At 37.2% G+C, this 19,929-nt stretch overlaps 2 protein-coding genes across 2 annotated transcripts; both read right to left on the reverse strand.

Moving 5' to 3' along the window:
• Positions 1-2,843: 2,843 nt before the first annotated feature.
• Positions 2,844-3,782, reverse strand: LOC105103703 (olfactory receptor 4S2-like). The gene has a single exon (XM_031452775.2). It carries the CDS (start codon positions 3,780-3,782, stop codon positions 2,844-2,846), a length of 939 nt encoding a protein of 312 aa, XP_031308635.2.
• Positions 3,783-15,239: 11,457 nt separating this feature from the next.
• Positions 15,240-16,201, reverse strand: LOC105103702 (olfactory receptor 4Q3). Its single transcript, XM_010997313.3, is given in 2 exon segments — positions 15,240-15,292; positions 15,295-16,201. Coding segments are annotated over 2 exon segments (960 nt in total).
• Between the last annotated feature and the right edge of the window lie 3,728 nt (positions 16,202-19,929).

Genomic DNA, 19,929 nt, shown 5'->3' on the forward strand with positions numbered 1-19,929 from the left:
ACCTCTAGGGTAATAAAATTTCATAATAATAGTATTGTTTTCTCATAGTTATGGTGGGCACTCAGTTAATATTTTGTATCTGAAGATTTAAACCTGTCTGCTCTGAGTTTTTTCTTCACTATTTCTTTTAAATTCTTCACCCCTGTCTTCTCTATTCTCCTGGAACAAATATGAGTTGAATGTTTCACCTCTTGACTTGATTCTTTCTATTTCTTATTTTTTTCTGTTCTCCATTTCTTTGAAATTTTTCATTCTACTTACATGGAGACATCTTTGATTCTATCTTTCAACCTCTATTGATTTAATTTTTATTATTCTTTTAATTTTATTTAGTTTCCAAAAGTAATTTTTTATTCTGTTCATTTATTTAAATCATCATATTCTCATTTCAGGATTACAAATATTTTATCTCATCAATATGAAAATACAAATGGTTTTTATTAAGTGTATTTCTTCCTGTGTTATCTTGATTCCACCAGATTCCTTTTGGCCTTCCTGAAGCTCACTTTTTTCTTCAAATATCTTATGTATATTAAAGAATTAGGTAGCAAAAATTTGACCGAAAGCTCTGGATCAGTGGAGCAGAGCTTACTAGCAGAGCTTACTAATTGGTAGGCTTCTGTAGAGAGGCAGCCATTCCATTTGTGATATTCAAAGGCAGAATGTGAAAGACTTTTCTTTAATATTCAATTTTTTGATGCAAAGATCCAATATTCTGTCTGCAAAGCTTATGCCTCTGTGAGCATCTGGGAGAGGGGGTGGAAAGAGAGGATGGGAGATTGAACTGTTCCTTTCTCATACTCTCCCTATTACCAGCCTTGCATCCCACCATCTCCCTTATCTGGTGTCCTGGTATCCACGTCAGAGATTCTGGTAGATAAATCTGTATTTCTCCTCAGTCTTCCTCTCAGATGATATTTTAGAGTTAGCCTTCTCTACTCTGCCTTCTCTACTGTCAGTTACGAAGTCTTTGTTTTTCTCTTTTCCAAACATTTGTTGGAATCTTTTGTCTGCATCTAACTTTTGTCCTGCTATCTTTTTTCTTATGAGTCTAAACTTTTTCCCCTTTGTTGTTGTTGTTATTATTATTATTGCTATTATTTTTATTATTTTACTTAGATCTTAGGAGGAAAAAGGAAAACTAATGTAGCCTGCCATTTTAAATATAATTTCAATGTATTTATTATTTTTTAATTAGGTATTTATACATAGAATAGAATAATCCTTTTTTGCAGAGAAAAGGTATTAAGAGAAATAACTAAAGGGAAGTGCAACAAAATATTAATGGTGATTGTGTACAAAAGGACTGAAGTGCAGAGAAACCATTTTAAAGGGTAGTTAGTCGTAGTAGTAGTTAATAGTAGTAGTTAAGCTACCGTTAACATTATATTGTCCACGCCAGCTGCAAAGGAGAGACTGGCAAACGCAATATTTTAGCAGAGTCACCATAAGTAATGTCAAGTCTCATACTAAGGAAAAGAAGAAACAATGGATATTGGGATGACAATCAGCTTATTCTATCACAAGAATGCATTGTGAATCCAGCTCTGTGCTATGTATGAGGAGTAGAAAAGAAGTAAGATACATGATTTACTTTCTTAATAAATCATGGAAATGAGATAAAAATCCATTTTGATAAAAAACAAAAACCAGGAAAAAAATGTGTCTGACAGTATTTAATAAACTATATACAGGAGTGTTTAAAGCATACAGAAAATAAAATGCTGGATGAAAATTATCAAAGCAAATTTCTTGAAAGATCTGAGCCATGAAACAAAATCTAAAAAGTTACTCAAAATAAAAATGCCTTTTCTGAAGTGTTTAGAATACCCAGATATTCTCCAAAGGACATAACAAAAAAGAAATGTGCTTAATTAATTTTGTCCTGTTTAAAAATTGAAAACAATTTTAACTAAAATTTTATAATAGAAATACATCTCCTTAACTCGGTCATTGCAGTAGTTCAAATGTCAGTTCATTTTAGTTGCTTTAATTATTCTATGCATTGCAAAAAAAAAGTTAGATTACTTTCAGTAAAAATAATATAATACTGGAGTATAGAGAATATTCAAATTCTCCAATAGCATCTCTTAAAAAATTGCTCCACACCAAAATATGTAAAATGTTTCTTTTTTCCTCCTATTTGGAAACCATCCTTTGGGCACTTTTTCAGTTTATATTCACCTCTTCATAGCATGCAGTGCATATTTCTATGTCGGCCTGCATTTTTAATATTGTGTTATAATTTTCTTTTTGTAAATAGATTTCCCCTACTAGATTATGTGATATTTGTGGGAAAAGACTAGGAAAGAAAGAAAGAGGGAAAGAGAGAAAGGAGGGAGAGGAAGAAAGAAAGAGAGAGAGAGAGGAAGAAGCGGAGAAAGGAAGGAAGAAAGAAAGAAAAGGGGAAAGAAAACAGGAGGAAGGAAGGGAGCGAGAAAGGGAGGGAGACAAGAAGACAGCTCCTGGGAAGTCAGACTTCTTTTTTTTAGGAAAAATTATCTGATTCCTCAGCGATATCTTTTGTAACTCCATTCTAAATCATTGAATTATAGCTTGAGAGAGATTGATTTGAATTGAAAGGATTTACAGCAGTTAAATGAGATACTCACTAGAAGGGTTTACTCTCCCATTCTAGAAGAAAGAGAGGATAAATTTTGCCCATAGAGAAAGGTTTAAGTTTAGCCCACCTAAAGGCAGAAAAATGAGATAGCCTCAAATTATTCCCTTTTAAATGAAAAGTATGACATAGTTGAATTTTAGAGATGATTCCTTAAAATCATTAATAAGTTAGGGACCACTTAAGGTATCAGCTAATTCTCTGATTTTGCAATTCTGACAAACTATCCCTTCTGCTTTTCCTTCAGAGAGACCTTGTGACTCCATAGCCGTTCCATGGCATTCTTTACATCCTCATTCCTCAGAGTATAGATGAGTGGGTTTAGCATTGGGGTGATGGTAGTATAGAACACGGACACAGCCTTATCGAGTGGGAAAGTGGTGGAAGGACGGAGATAAATAAAGATACAAGGAACAAAGAAGAAAGTTACTACAGTGAAATGAGACCCACAGGTAGAGAGAGCCTTGCGCCTGCTCTCTGCAGACCGCTTCCGAAGACTAAATAAAATGAATGTGTAGGAGGCCAGAAGGATGAGAAAACACCCTAGGGAAATGAGACCACTATTAGCAATCACCAACATGTTCACCAGAGTTGTATCAGCAGAGGCAAGTTTCAGGACTGGGTGGACGTCACAGAAGTAGTGGTCAATGACACGAGCATTGCAGAAGGGTAGCTGAAAGGTCAGGAAGGTCTGAACAAAGGAGTGACCCAGGGCACCCAACCAGGACAGTGATGCCAGCACAATACAAGCATTGGCCCTCATGATGGTAGTATAACGGAGAGGTTGGCAGATGGCGGCGTAACGGTCAAAAGCCATGACAGTCAAAACAAAAATCTCAGCACAACCAAAAAAGTGGAAGGTAAACATCTGACTTACACAGCCCCAGTAGGAAATAACCTTTTTTTCTGAAACAAAGTCTGCAATCATCTTGGGTGCCGTGGCTGAGGAATAGGCAATGTCTACAAAGGACAGGTTACTGAGGAAGAAATACATGGGTGTATGAAGCCGGGGGTCAGAAGAGACAGTAAGCAAAATGAGCAGATTTCCCATCAGGATCACCATGTAGAAGAGGAGGAATAGGGCAAAGAACATCAGTTGCATTCCAGGATCTTGAGAAAGTCCTAGAAATATAAACTCAGTGACATTGTTGGCCACTTGCATGGGGATCCAGGCAGAACTGGTTGAGTGGCTCTGATTCTCTGCAGACAAAATAAATGTTATAAACCATTGTGAGTGGGTAAAGCCTAACAGTAACAGTCAAGAAAACGTTTAAGTGATGCTAAATGTAACAGAGGAAATTATTTATATTTCTTGTATATAGTGAGTGGATATTTTTCTCATTATTAATTTTCTTATCATATTATTGACACACATGTAATTTTTGTTACACTTAGACCTAGAGTTCTTCTCTCCCAAAAGTTTTTTCTTCATCACCTCTTCCCTCCCTCTCTCCCTCTGCCCTCCTCAACAGAAATTATCTTTGGATGAAAACACTTTAATTATTAAATAGATAAATTAATTTTTGAGACTGGAGATAAAAGCAAGGAGTTAGAATCTGAGATCTGATGTCTAAAATTCCTAGATGAATTTTTTAATATAATATATAGAGATCAACTTTAGAAGATAGCATTCTACTTAAGGGAGGACTCAGTTTCTAGTTTCTAAATTAGTTTGGAAATTTCAACACAATTTAAAATTAAGTTTTTTTAAGTGACTGAGAACAACATATACAGTGCTTACCAACAATTTATGCTTATAAATCAATGCTGGATGTGTTTGAATCCTAATCCCTGACTTGCATGTGAAAATTCAATTTTGCTTGCCAGTAACAAATCCATGAGACGTGGTCAAACTATACAGAGAAATACTTTGTTCTGTGTTGCTCTGAAGAGTTGAAACGTTTAAAAATTATTGAAGTTTTTATCATCCTCTGTCCTTTTGCCTTGAAAACGCTCCAGAGAACACTCTGTCCTTGTAATTATATGTAAGAATTAGGAATAAAATTTCCCAGACAGATAAAGCTATTAATGGCATTTAAAAAGTAAATGTTTGATATGTTTTACAAATTATATACACAAGTGCTTAAGGCATACAGAAAAAATGTTGGATAAAAACAATCGGGGAAGAATTCTTGAAAGAGATGACTGACTCAAGAGACAAGATCTAAAGATCCTCAGAATAAAAATGGCTTCTCTGAATTATGCAAATTGCTAGCTATTCTCCGTCTTTATACTAAGAACACCTCTTTTCTGCACAGACAATGGAAAGCGCACTACCCAGAGGTGAGTGATTCAGGTTTGAGCCCCCTCACCGACTGGCAGCTTTGGCTAAATCTACTTATCTTCTCTGAATCTTGGTTTTCTCATCCATAAAAGATGGATGATACAGTTATCTATCTCACAAAGCTGTTATAGAAATGAAATGAGGTCATCTGTATAACATGTTGGTATTTATGAAGTGTTTTACTTTATAATTTGAGTCTATGCAGTGGGACCCCTCTAGTAGATAGAATTCATAATTTTACCTAGTCAGCTATTATATAAAAGGTACATAAACAACTAATAGAAAATAACAAAATTCTTACGTAATTTTATTCCTGAGATAAACTATAGTGTCTGCCCATTTTCATTGTAGAGATACTATTAATAACTGTTAACATTTATTAAGCACCTTCCTATGTTCAGGATTGTGTGCTAAACTATTATCATATGTTACCTCATTCTATCCTCACAAGAACATTATAATTTTTATCTCCATTTTACAGAGCACCAAAGTTTGAAGACTTCAGGTAGATCATCCACTATAACACAGTCAGTGAAGGGGTTGGTATGAGTTGTTGAATTCTGAATCTAGAACCCACAAAATACACAAACCCTTAAATAAATGATAGAAAAACGGAATGAGAAATAGAAAGACGATTGATAGATAGATGATTGATAATGATAGATAGATCGTAGAAAAATAAACTCATGAAAAAGCGTTGCATTTAAAGAAGCACATTCAGAGGGAGGAGTTAGCTCAGTTGCAGAGCGGATGCTTAGCATGCACGAGGTCCTGGGTTCAATCCCCAGTACCTCTATGTAAATAAATAAACAAACAAATAAATAAAAATCCTAATTATCTCCCCCCCCAAAATGAAATAAAATAAAATAAAATAATTAAAAACAATTTTTTAAAGCAATTTTTCCTTTATGGCACAGAGTCCTTTAAGAGGAGGATATGCTCTGTGTTCTTAAATCTTTGAATATTCTATGACATTATAACAGTAAAACCAGATGTGCTCAATTATCACCAATTGGTAAAATCATAAAGGTTGAAAAAATATTTGATAAGAGAAGGCACTTGTATCTACTATATGCCACGTGTTGTTCTCAGTTAATTCTCATACAAATCTTATAAGGTAAGCTATCATCGCTATCCCCACTTCAGAGATGAGGCAACTGAAGCACAGAGAGAGGAAATAATTTGCCCAAGATCATAGAGCTCATGACTGGCAGAATTGGTATTTGAATCTAGGCAATGGGACTTCAAAATTTATTTTCTTAACCAATATGCATACTGCGGGGCTGATGGCATCAAAATTACCATATCTTCTTTCTCATTTGAAAGTCTTAAACCTTCTGCAAAGTCAAAATATTCCTTTTCTGCTAATCACAAAGAGTTTGGTTTATATTTTTAAATTATACCTAGCATTTAGAGATGAAGACTACTGTTGTGACTGGCAAGATCATCACAACACACACAATTTGTGCCCAATTTTGCTCAATTTAATTTACAGTGAGAATGCAGTAGCAAGTGATGTGATATTGGTCATTAATCTAGACATTATTTTATTTGCCATGAATTGACAATCAAATAGAGGAGGTCTACACATAAACTTTCAATCACAGTTTTATGAGATAAGGGTAAGAAAGTCCAGGAGAGTCAGGGACACCTTTCCAGAGAAAGTCATCATTGAGTGGAATTTTGGAAGATGACTTAGAGTTAACCTGAAGATGAAGTAGTTTGCAGGGTTAGGGCCAGAGAAGTGGACAAGGCAGGAAGTGAATAGTGAATAGAATATATGAAGATAAAAGGTGTAAATCATCATAGACTCCTCTATAGGTAATGTCAACAGGTTTGATATGATTCAGCACAGAATCCATGAAGGGAAGAGTCCGGAAGTGAGGCTAAAAAGGAAAAGTTTCTCATATCATAAACAGTCTTGTGAGCTAAGCCGAGGAGTTGGAATTTATCTTGGATGACTTGGGGGATCATAAATAAAGATCACTCGTAGGGCAAGCGGGCAGCAGGAACGGGAGGTGGTGAGAGCACTTTAAAAAAAAAAAAAGTCTGAAACCCAGCTTTCCTACGTTCAAATTCTAACTCTCCTGCTTGCTAACACTATAATTTTAGGAAACTTACTTAACTTCCCTTTGCCTGTTTTCTCAAGTGCAAAACGTGGAAAAAAGTAGCACATACCACATAAGTGTTGTAAAGATTACATGTGTGTTCCATATAAAGCACTTACGTACACGGCACACTGTAAGTGAGTATCTAATCATCACCACACACCTTAGTGACTGGAGACCATGCTGGAGGGAGAGAAGCCTGGATAGGAGTCATGTTAGGACACTAACCTCCTTACCATGTGCATCTCCTAATTCCATTTACGTAAATTCCAAGCTTATCAAAATCTTAGAAAGTGCATCTTCTGCTCACATCCACCCTCTCAAATACATATTTTTGACTGGAGTAGTATCAGAATATAGTCCATATCCTTGCATGACTTTCTTTAAGAGTTCAAACAAGGATACCCAAAAATGCTCGTGCAGCTGCTCTGTGCTCCTAGGATAGTGACTATTTAAACTTTATCTTGAATCTGCCTCAGTAGCCCATAAAATTAATCCAAGTCTAAGACCCGAGGTTTTTCTACTTTCTTGATTGGGAGAGAGAACACAGAATTTAAAGATAGAACAACTGGGTTTGACGCATAGCTTTGCTTGTTACAGACAGATCTGAACGCAATTTTCCTCACTTCTATTAACTTCAGTCCTTCTCTATGAGAAAATAATGCCACTCATGGTGAGGACTGAATTAATTAATGGACGGAAAAGCAAAAAGTGATCTGCAAATCTAAGTCAAGATCGTTTTAGTGGTGGAATTTCAGGAGCATCGGTATCAGACATCTGAAAAAGAACCTCTATGGGACTGATTATTTCCACTGGTCCTCCCAGGGTCTTAGGTCAAATTTGGTCTCCCTGTGATGATGCCAAAGAATATATACTAGTTATAATGGGACCTATTGTGTTAAAGAAACAAGGTTGCTCCGATATTTAACTCCATGAGTCCACCTAAATTATTTTAAATAGAACAAATAGCAAGACTGCAGCTCTCTGATATTTTCTGGGAAAAAGATTTAGTCTCAGCTTCTCCTGTGAGTGATTTGCAAAGGGCAGAGATCAGACATTCTGGATTTCTTTCCTAATAGCCAGCTCCACCTCACAGTGAACTCTCTGTGCAATAGTGTCTGAGCAAGTAAAGTCTTGACAAAATCTTCAACTGAGTTAGTGGAACACAATATAGACTACAGATATATTTCTGTATTTCATACAGCACCAGTATTTATTTGTTCTGTCACTTAATGAATATTTATTGAGCACATCCTCTGTGTCGTGTACTGTGCTGTGAATATAAAAAGATGAATATAAACCTATTCCTGACATAGATTCATTTTATTTTATTATTTTTTTTGAAATACAGTCAGTTTAGATTCATTTTAGAGTAATGCCTTTGAATGACTTTCTCAAAACCTCGTAGATTTATGTAAAGTCCTATCTTATATGAGTAAAAAGGATCTTAGAGAACACTTGACTTTATTCCACTTATTTAACCATTGGTGAAACAAATCAAGTGCAGAGAGGAAACTGAATTATCTAGGTTTCACTGTTAGTGGTAAAGCCAGGACTAAATTCCAACTGAAGTAATATTGATACCCACTCTAAACTGTAACGAACTATTTCCTGAATCACTTAATAGCATTACTAGAGCAGATATTGCCAAAAAAAAGTGAAGAATTTAAAGATCTCTCTTTATCCTTGAATGTGATTAGCATCAATAAAATTCTTGTGTCTTTCACCAGCTGTTAACCTGTCATTCCAAGTGGGAGACTTACTCTGGCTGTCTTCTTGAGTGTGGTCCCACGCCATGGATCTGGACAACCTGAGATCTTCTTGGATCAATAAACCTTTCTGAGTTAGAAATGTGACCTATAACCAGATATTCACACTAAATAGTTGAGATCTGTAGAGTGATGCTTCTCTTACAGAAAGGATTGCACCTCCAGCCCAAGAAGAGGTCCTGAGTTTGATTGTTCTCTCTCTCTCTCTCTCTTTCTCTCTCTTTTCTCTCTCTCTTTCTCTCTATTTCTCCCTCTATCTTTCTCAAAGATAGGATTTCATGAGTTTACAGCCATGCCATGGCTTCTGATCTTGATCTGCAAGAACTTCCGGCTACGTTCCTAGCTGCCAAGAGAGAGAAACCATCAGCAGTCTTTATGCCTCATCACAACCCTGAGGGAATCTCTGGGCCAGTGATTGGGTAGCAGCCAGAGAGTACTGTTGCAACTGTAATCACCACTAAATGACTCTTTGTAAAACTATATTGAAGGTTACTTGGTAATTAATAAACTAATAAATATCCAGGCCATTTCCACAGTTTTGCACAATCTACTCAAAGTTGGGACAAGGGCAGGGAGAAGGTGATGGTCAGTATCACTACACTGGATTGCTAACTCAACAACAAATATTTGTTTGGAAAACTATTAGAATATTTTACTTCCTTTTAAAATTTGCTGAAGCTCAGGTAGGCAAGGAAGATGTTTGATTCAGTGGCACGATGAAGACTCTGCCTCAGTCCTGTTATTACATGAATGGGTTTCTAAGCGATTTAGGTCAGGGGAGCTTGAGTCCCTGAATTACAGCATGAACGTTCAGGTCAAGCCTAAACTTCTGTGTGTTTGAATAGCACAACCATAACAACAGAAAGAATATTATAATCTAAATAACATGCACCTTCGTTCATGATTTCCTGAGGTAAAAAGGATTCTCATGTCGCAGCATAAAAGTGTCTTTTGTTGTTGTTGGCAACAGTTTATTGTTCTGTGACTGCCTAGGGTATAAGTATAGGGGCTGTTTAGACAAGGGAATAGCTAACCATGGCAGTCCTGTTCTTTTCAGATGAAGGACTGTGCCACGTGCTTCTTTCTTTTTCTTCCTTTCTTGTTCTGTTCCTTCCTTCCTTCCAAAGCATTTATCCAGACCAAGACAAATACCATACGATATCATTGAAGTGTGCAATCTAAAAAAATGGAACTCATATACAAAAAGAGTAGAATGGGAGGCTGGGGAGAGGAGGAACTTGGGAGATGTTAAAGGGTACAAATGTGCAACCAGAAGTGAGTAAGTCCTGGAGATCTAATGCATAGCATAGTTATTACAGTCAACAATGCTATATCGTATACTTTAAAATTGCTCAGAAACTAGATCTTAAGTGTTCTTACCACAAAAAAAGAAATGATAATTACCTGATGTGATAGAGGTGTTAGCTAAAGCTATAGTGGCAGTCACTCTGCAATATATAAATGTATCAAATCTATACGTTGTATGTGTTAAACTTACACAATATTGTATATAAATTATATGTCAATAGAAAAACACATTTATAAAGCATTGATTCTTGGCTGGGCACTGTACTGGATACTCTAGATAAAGAGATCACTGACTAGTGAGGCAGCCTCACAAGTGAGAAGAAAATTGCAATAAATACAGTGAGTGCTATGCTGACTAAGTATTAGTATATTATACTATGAAAATTCATATAAGAATCATTTAATAGAACTCCACATGAACAGGATCAGATTTGAAATCCAAGAAGATAAAACTCTTAATCTGAGTGTTAAAGGCAAAAAATGGATCAGTAATTCCAGCAGGGGAAACAGCATGTCCAGAGGCATAGAGAGGAAAGTAGTTCAGAGGTGTATACAGTGGGACAGGAATGGGACAGTTAAGTGAGGACAAGGACCAAGACTTGGTCTTGGAACATGCTTAGACACTGGAACTGGACCCAAAGTTTAGAGTGGTACTGTAGCAAAGTCAGTAATATGGGGGCTCCTAGGTATTTTCCTTGATTTTCTTATTGCCGTGCGTACCCCATACTCCTACAGATTCCCGTGAGAATATTTGTACTAGAATCGGGTGCTGGATAGAACTTGCAGATGATAAACTATAGACTTGAAGAGAGAAGTGGAAGAGGTGGGGAGGGATAGAAAGTTAAAGAGCTATTCACTTAAGAGATAGAAACCAGACTGCACTGTATTTACATTATAGATTTTACCATTTCCTCTAAGTACCAGAAGCTCACTGGGTGTTGGTAGTGTTTGTTTATGGAATAATTACAAACGGCTTCTCGGAAACATGAAGAGCAATAAGGACAATCAGTAACTAGATGATAATGAAACATGGGTAACTTGGCCAAGCCTATTTGCTAAGGGAAGAACTATTGAAATATAAATAAAGTGGAGTTTAGTTAATAATAATGTACCAGTATTGGCTCATTAGTTGTGACAAATGTACCTCATAATGTAAGCAGTTAACACTAAGGGAAATGATGTGAGGTATACAAAAACTGTCCGTACTGTCTTTGCAAATATTCTGTAAATTTAAAACTATCCTAAATTTTAATAAAATATTTAAATTAAAAAACAATGATATAAAAACCTTAAACGTATGATGGTAACTAGAACATTTTTTTAAAACTTCAAATGTGATTTTTTTACATAATTTTGAGGACACACATATCACAAAACATGACATTTCTTATGTCAAGGCTAGTTTCGGTGTGAATGGGTAGTTACTAAGGGTTTAATTGTCATACAGCAGGGGTCTGGGGTCAGAAGCTCTTTCTGTCTGATTCTCTAGGATAAAACAATTGTACAATCTTCTTTCAGCTTTTATTTTCCATTTAACAGAACAATTAGCAATGACGGTAACATAACCAGTCAGTGTTTATTGAGTTCTGACCATATGTAGACACACTTTAATTAAGCTTTACAAGTATTATTTTGTTTAGTTTTCCTGACAACCCTGTGAGGCAGATATTTTAGTGTCCTCATTGTCCAAAGAGATACTGAGAAATTAAGTTGTCCTCTGGTAAGTAGTGAAGCTGGATCATGAGGAGGATGTGTGACTCCAGAGTCCACACTTTTGACCTCTCTCCTCTACTCCCCCCAGTCATCTGGGCTCACAGATTGTCTTAGAATGCTATTCACCTTCCCCTGGTGGATATTGAGAGACTTTGTAATTAGACATTTGGGTGATCTATTGATGTCTGGGGCAATACCCAAATTGGCAAGATACCTACAACACTGTCAAGCACGCTAGGCACTCAGCAAATAGCTGTTAAAGAATGGATAATAAGTTAACAATGAATTCATGAATGAGTAATGAATGAATGAATATTTAAAGATCCAAAAATCACTAAGAGTTATTTATTGAGAAACATCTGCCAGGAAATGTTTTCTCCAGATGAGGAGTACATATTGGGATGGCATGCTGATTTCTCACCAATAGCACTTCCTAGTTTCTAGGACTCTTAGAGGGAGTAATTGAGCAACGGGAAAACCTTCTACTTCCCAAAACTCCCACTAAATGACTCTTTGTAAAACTGTATTGGAGGCTACTTGGGAAGTAACTAGTCAATAAATATTCAGGCCATTTCCATGTAGTTTTGCACAATTTACTCAAAGCTGGGACAAGGGAAAGAGGAGGGTGGTAGTATTACAATTTTGGACCACTAACCCTACAACAACAAATAAAACCCTGCTTTTCCTGACTGTTACTGTCTTCCTTGCTGTGTTATTACTATTATTTCCCCTACTATATTGGCTCATTCACGATGTGTAGTTTACAGCTAGGCTATAAATGTACATTCTTAGCATGTGCTCTGGAAATGTGAAGTCAATAATTCTCCTGTGATTTCATGAATCAGACTTGTCTTTGTCTCCTTTCAGTTATTTCAGTGCCCCAAAGGACCCCAAGAGCTGGAAAGAAGGGGCAGACCTACCTCAAATATCTGAGGGACCCAAAGCAAAAGTCCAAATAGAAATTTTTAAAAAATAGAGCCCATGTACCATATGACTAAAAGTTGTATATCCAAGTAAAAAATTTAAATGAATTTAAATTTCCTCATACTCAGAAAATAATGTTCTTGTACTCTTGTAATTACTTGAAGGCCTGTTTCAAATTTCAGATCAAATTTGAAGTCCATCAGACATGGCATTGTAGAAAGAGCCAGCTTTGGCCCTCACTCCTAGCCCACCTTTTCTGGTTCCAAATCCCAACACAAGAAGTCTGTCAGGTGCGAATGTGGATTCTGCAGCCCAAATGTCCAAGTTCTGGCCACACACTTTATACAGTGTCCCTCAGCCTAAAGGAGTATATACAGTGATATGGTCTAACCTCAGGAGGACAGACTTAAAGAAGAAGCTCAGACAGGCTTTGGAAGTGAGCTCAGGGCATGTGAACCTTGAACTCTGTAGATAATATCAATCACGTACAGTCCCTGAAGAACAGAGATGTTAGCAGCTTATTAATAAAAATTTTACTATAGACAATTGATTAAGCAAGCATCAGAGAATTAAAAATGCAAAAGGGAATATCTTGCTTTTCTGAGTATTAATGCTGTCAATCTCAGATATCAACAGGACATTTAAAATGATTTCCCAAGCCCTTAAATTTTGCTACGGAAGAGGGACATTAGAAAAAGGGGGTGTTGCAACCAGCTGATACAAAAAGAAAGCCTGGAGCTTCATGTCCCTGCAGTGTGCCTGGCTGACTCACAGCACCACTAAATCCTTCTGTCAGCCAACACGCTGCTCTGACTGGTGGTTTCTACCTGTCTGCCCTTCTGGATATTTATTGCAAGCAGCGGGTCTCTGTTGAAGTGTTATGGAGTAAAAGGGAGAGAGGAGACTGTGATCTGTACTAGGAATGCTGCTCACTCTCAGTCATCCTCTAAAGAAATCACCCAAGTAGTAGCTTTGTTCTTGGTCTTTGAGAAGTTCTTCTATAGCCATGCATTCACACATACATACAAACATATATACATACATACAGTTTCTTAAATATAAAGTCACTAACTCCCAGCACAAAAATGAAAATCCATTCTTTATTGCAATGTGAAGAAAGCTCTTACATGATGAGGGGTATTGCACGTTACCAAGTAAATCCTAGTATTAGGTAGCACTTCAGACATTTTTCCCCTGAGGTTTGTTTTTCAGCTAAGTAATCAGAAAAGCCTCCCCGCAGCGCTTGATTAGGAAATGAAGTGAACAAATATAAAAATATTCCTGAAAGTCCATCATTATATTATTATTCAGTAAATAGAATAAACACCTTTCTATGGGCATAAAATGTTGCAAAGAGCCTCATGTCAGAGATAGATAATCTTAAATATAAACTTTTATGTGAATCTTTTTAGGGATCTCCTAGGTCTTGAGATCCTATACAGGTATAGTTGAAATAAAGCAAGTAGTCTGTCTAATTGGGATAAATACTATTTCTGGGGAGAAAAAAATTAACTTAGACTAAATTATCTAAGGTTTCCAGCTTTCTTGGTTAATTACACTTTTTCTAAGTGATCTTGGGCAAGATCACTTTACAAATCTGAGCTGATTTGTAAAAATGAAGTTGAATAACATTACCTATTGCTCAAAGCACTTTTGAGACCCAGAGACAGTAACTATGAGTAACTCGAGTACCTCAAGGCCAGGAACCAAGTAGGTGAGCGCTTTAAACCACAGCTCATTTCTTTCTTTCTCTTTTCCTTTAGAGTTCAGAGCTCTTACACATTGTGCTCCATGAAGAGACAGCTTGTCAATCACCCCCACTATAATTCAACTCAAAGAAAACCTCAGGGTGAAATGGAACGCCCCTTCTGGAGAAGCCTCTGCAGCAGAACACCAAGAGCACCCCCAGACTTCCTTTCCTTCACACATAAGCTTTGTTAAGAGCCTCTGTTCATTCAGGTAAGTTGCTGATCTTCATTTCTGAAATTTGGCACAATACACAACACAGTTCCTGGGTGAACACTAATACGCAGAGTGATCAGTGAGGTTTTGTTAGAGAGGCGGCAAGAGGGACTTGCGCTGTTTCAGAAGATACTTGGATGAGACATCAGAAGGAACTTCCAGACACCGGGGACTAAACCCTGGAGGAGTTGGACACAAAAAGGGGTGTAATATCTTCTTTCATTTGAATGGAGTTTCAAAGAGAAATGAACTGAATAAAAGAAGGCCACTTATAGACAAAAGGATAGAAGAGTTGATCTTTCAAGGGCTCCTGCTGACCCTAGGACTCGATTAATTCCTGTTATCATTTGTGGACCGGTGAGCACTCCTGAGTTCCCTGCTTAATATTTAACACCTGAGAAAGCCGCCTGTACCTCCCAACTATGGTCAAGAGCAATGCATTGTAATTCTGATGCTGTCTTCTCTTTTAGACCAAAGTCACCAACTTGGTTTTCATGCATGTACTCAGCTACAGATGGAGTTAAGAGTACCCTAAGAAAAGATTTTCTAAATCACCTCTTCCTGTTCATTCTTGGACATGGCAGCAGGATGTCACATGTTTTTTTCTCAGCTTCTTCATGGCTGTCTTCATATCAGCATTTCTGAAGGTGTAGATGAAGGGGTTCAACATAGGTGTGATCACTGTGTAGAAGACAGAGAAAACCTTATCCACAGAGAAGCTGCAGAAAGGCCTCAGGTAGATGAACACACACGGCACAAAGATCAGGCTGACCACCGTCAGGTGGGAGGCACAGGTAGCGAGCGCCTTGCTCTGGCCCTGGCGGAGGCGAGTTCTCAGGGTAATCAGGATGACCGCATAAGAGATCAGCAAGACCAAGAAGCAGACAAGGGAGAGCAGACCGCTGTTCGAGACCATCAGCACCTCCACCACATACGTGTCCATGCAGGCCAGCTTGATGACCTGTGGGACATCACAGTAGAAGTTGTCCAGTTCATTGAGGCCACAGAAGGGCAGCTGAATGACCAGTGTGACCTGTGTGATGGAGTGGACGAAGCCCCCACACCAGCAGGCAAAAACCAACTGAAAGCAGAGCTGGCGGTTCATGACTGCCAGGTAGTGCAAAGGACTGCATATGGCAACATACCTATCGTAGGCCATGACGGTCAGCACAAACATCTCACTGGCTCCCAGAAAGTGCAGGAAGTAAATCTGGGCCAGGCACCCGGAAAAAGAGATGATCTTGCCCTCCTGTAGGAAATCTCCTAACATCTTGGGCACAGTAACACAGCTCAGGCATAGGTCAATGAAGGACAGATGGCCCAAAAAATAGTACATAGGCGACTGGAGCAGGTGAGTGTCGGCTCGCACTGTTACCATTATCAAGAGGTTTCCCAGGACAGTAGCCACATGAAACAACAAAAATATTAAGAAGAGAAAGAGCTGCAGCTCCCAGGAGGATGACAGGCCCAGAAGAACAAATTCTGTCACCTTAGAATCATTTTCTTTTTTCATCAAGTCAAGAATACCAAGTGACCTAGAGAAAGAAGAGTAAAATTGGGATGTGGGAGGTTTAAGTTAGACAAAAGGCAAAAATATATGAGTTATCAGATTCTGGGTGTGGTGTTATAGAGTCATTTTTCAAGATGAAAAAACTTAAGAAAGTTCTGTGAAGTAGATTAATTAAGAATGTATAAAATTAATCCAGATTACTGCAAGACATTTTTAAGCCCTAGTCTATGATCTACCTCTTTTTAATTTTATTTTGTATTGGTTTATAACATTATATAAGTTTTATGTATACAACATTATATTTCAAATTCTGTATACACTACAGTGTACTCATCTCCAAACGTTTAGTTTCCATCTTGATCTACCTCTTTAAAGTAATATTTAACATTGGGAGACTTCAGTACAATAAGTGTTTTTGTATAGTTTCTAGGAGGTTAGTGTAATAGGATTTGACTAATTGTCAAATATCAACACCTTTAAATTTCGTAGGACAAAAACAGGCAATCCTGTGTCTTAGTTATTTGAGTTGTAGTTAAGGTATACACTGAATTCTGGTCATTCATGGATTTTCTTACAGACTCAAGAAATTTTCTGCCTTCAGATAATAGGAAAACATAATGTCACCAAATATGGCAAGTTCGCTTTCAGGGTTAATAAAATTGCTGTGTTTAGTAGAAATATTTCTGACTTCTACATTTCTGAAGTCTCTGATCACAACAAGAAATTTAGCCTCTGAATATTCTGTGAGAAATGAAAAGAGCATTGTACCCATCAGCATGAAGGGATGCCCATCTCTTTTTTTTTTTTTCTATTTTTAAATTGGATTTTTATTCATATTACATATAATTATGCAATATACATTTTATAGTTCACCCTGAACTGATTGCATTATTTTTATTAGGTTTTAAATACCAAAATATATAAAAGCTTCAATGTCAGAAATAAACTTGAATGCTATATGTATTTTTTTCTTTTTTTCATATTAAAGCTTTTATTTATACTTACTATTATGATTAGCGTTATTAAATCCTTCTTTCATCATTTTTTAAAACATTTTTTATTGAGTTACAGTCATTTTAAAATGTTGTGTCAAATTCCAGTGTAGAGCACAATTTTTCAGTTATATATGAACATACAAATATTCAGTGTCACTTTTTTTTTTTTGCTGTGAGCTACCACAAGATCTTGTATATATTTCCCTGTGCTATACAGTATAATCTTGTTAATCTATTCTACATATGCCTGTCAGTATCTATGAATTTTGAAATCCCAATCTGTCCCTTCCCACCCCCTGCCCCCTTGGCAACCACAAGTTTGTATTCTATGTCTATGAGTCTGTTTCTGCTTTGTATTTATGTTCCTTTTTTTAGATTCCACATATAAGCGATCTCATATGGTATTTTTCTTTCTCTTCCTGGCTTACTTCACTTAGAATGACATTCTCCAGGAACAAGGGATGCACATCTCTTAAAACCACCTTCTACCACAGCATAGTTACCCAAGCCAGACCGCTGCTGGGGCCTGGGAAGCAACATTCAAACATGCCAGCTCCATTAGCACATTCCTTGCTGTAGAATCAGACCCTACGAAGTATATCATGTTTCACATCCTAAGAAAAACCGAAGAATCTGCAAAAGTCCATTTTAAATATTTTTAATTATTTTGGCAAAATGATTCAAAAGAATTGAAAGTGCTTAAAAAGAAATTAAAATCTTTATGGAAGGACCCAATGCAGTAAGGAGAGAAGAGGACAAAATCAAGCTCCTTAAATAATCAAGGGCTATTTATGGACACCTGGGCAGCTATTCTCTAGATTTCCTAAGCAGGGAACCACGGAGGTCTACGTGGAAAATACCACCAAAGGGAGTAAAGTTCTCCTTGTGGGAATTGTGGAGTTTTTTCCAAACAATGTAGTGTATTATACTTTGCCATTTGTCTATCTTTGTATTGAACTAAAAGCATTCTCAGAGGAAGAAACTTGACCATACGATGGAGAATGACTTGCTAGCGGGAGTTTAAATGCCATGTGAACTTCTTTTGGAGGTAACGGGTATGTTTTCTAATTTCTTCTGAAACACCAAGAAATGGACTCCATTCATTGGAGATGGCACCCATGATGGTATCCCTACTGAGAAGGGCAAATCTTTCTGCTCCAGACATTTGGGCTTTGTTTGAAATACTGCATTTTAAATTGCATTGGGAGAAAGTGAATATTTAGCAAAAAGTAACTGAAATAATTCAAGAACTGGAAAATCGATTGTAGGAGGGACTATGGTAGAATAAGGTAGGCTTAAGACAGTACTGCCATGAATCCAGTGCCTTCTGTTACATAAAACTGATCTTGCCTTATTCAAACCTTGTAATCACCTTACAAGATACTACCAAACCTAGAATTCACTGATACTGGGGGAATTTCATTATTCTGTGAATGATTCTAAGTGTATAAACCTAGAACAACAAAACTCAAATGATTCCTTGAATTTAAAAATGATAAATATCAGTGTATAGAAAAAAGGAGTATGAACAACAGGAGGTATAAAAATGGTTTCAAAGCCAGAAAGAGAAGCAAGGAAGGGGAGTAGAACTTTGAATAAACATCTGAGAAACTTACATCCTTGCACACCAGGAACTATGTGGATTCAAAGAAGGAACATGTTACCCTGCTATTCACCCCACCAGCCACTTCTTCATAGTCTCAGGCCAGCAAAATGGGAAATTCTCAGATGACCATCAAAGTTGCCCAGTCTGTGCACTAACAGCTTCCTTATAAGTCAAGCCCTAATTGAGGGCTGGCTGTGAGGTTGGAAAGATCTCCTGCCCCGAGGGCTCTTGGCTATTATCTAAGGCTTTTACGCTCCTTATGCCACCACTCAGCCTAATGAGCCCTGGGATTCCCTAGGCTGCTGTTTAAGTTGTCTGAATCTCCATCCCTGCTAGAAAACTGACCAGGGGCTTTCAAGACTCTGAAACAATCAGACCATATTGCACAACGCATCATACTTACCACATCTCTGAGATCCTATGAATAGTAAATACTAAGTTAAACAAAATTACACCCTTCTAGAGTTAGATGAGCCTTAGATGGGCTTGTTACACAACATTTTTAACATGATATGAAAAGGTCACATTTATACTTGGATTTCACTTTAGGATAAGGATGGGAAGTAAAGCCTACCAGCAGGATAATATTAGACAGTTCTGTTTTGCAAAAGGAGTTCTCGTGACAGTCCAGTTGTTTGAGTTTTCCCTTCTACTGCAAAGTGACAGCTCAAGGGAAAGATGAGATGCACACTGGTGGGTATAGGATCCACCTTGGCTTAGAAGATGCAGGCACCATAAGGGTCAGTGTCTCCCGTCACAACTGCATCAGCACAGCTTCCAGGGTCCGTACAAGGGACATGCCCAGTCATCAGAGTCACGGCTCTAGGAGTGCCCAGACCCATGGCTTCTCACTAAGGATTAACTGATCATTAATCATCTTACTCCAGATAAAAATTTATCCAATCATTTTTATCTTAAGAAATATTTCCTAGTAAAATAGTTGACATTCCACCATTTTTAGATTTTCAGTGAACAGAGCTAAGAAATTAACCCCAAATAAAATTTATTTAGAAAAAAACTATCGCAGTTACTTTAAACTAAGGAAAATAAAGTTTACTTTCCCTCAGATGCCTTTAACTTTCTGTTCCATCTCAAGTTTTGTCTTTTATCATTTTATTTCACATCCTGAC

This window comes from Camelus dromedarius, chromosome 5, assembly GCF_036321535.1.
Source record: "Camelus dromedarius isolate mCamDro1 chromosome 5, mCamDro1.pat, whole genome shotgun sequence".
Taxonomy (NCBI): Eukaryota; Metazoa; Chordata; class Mammalia; order Artiodactyla; family Camelidae; genus Camelus; species Camelus dromedarius.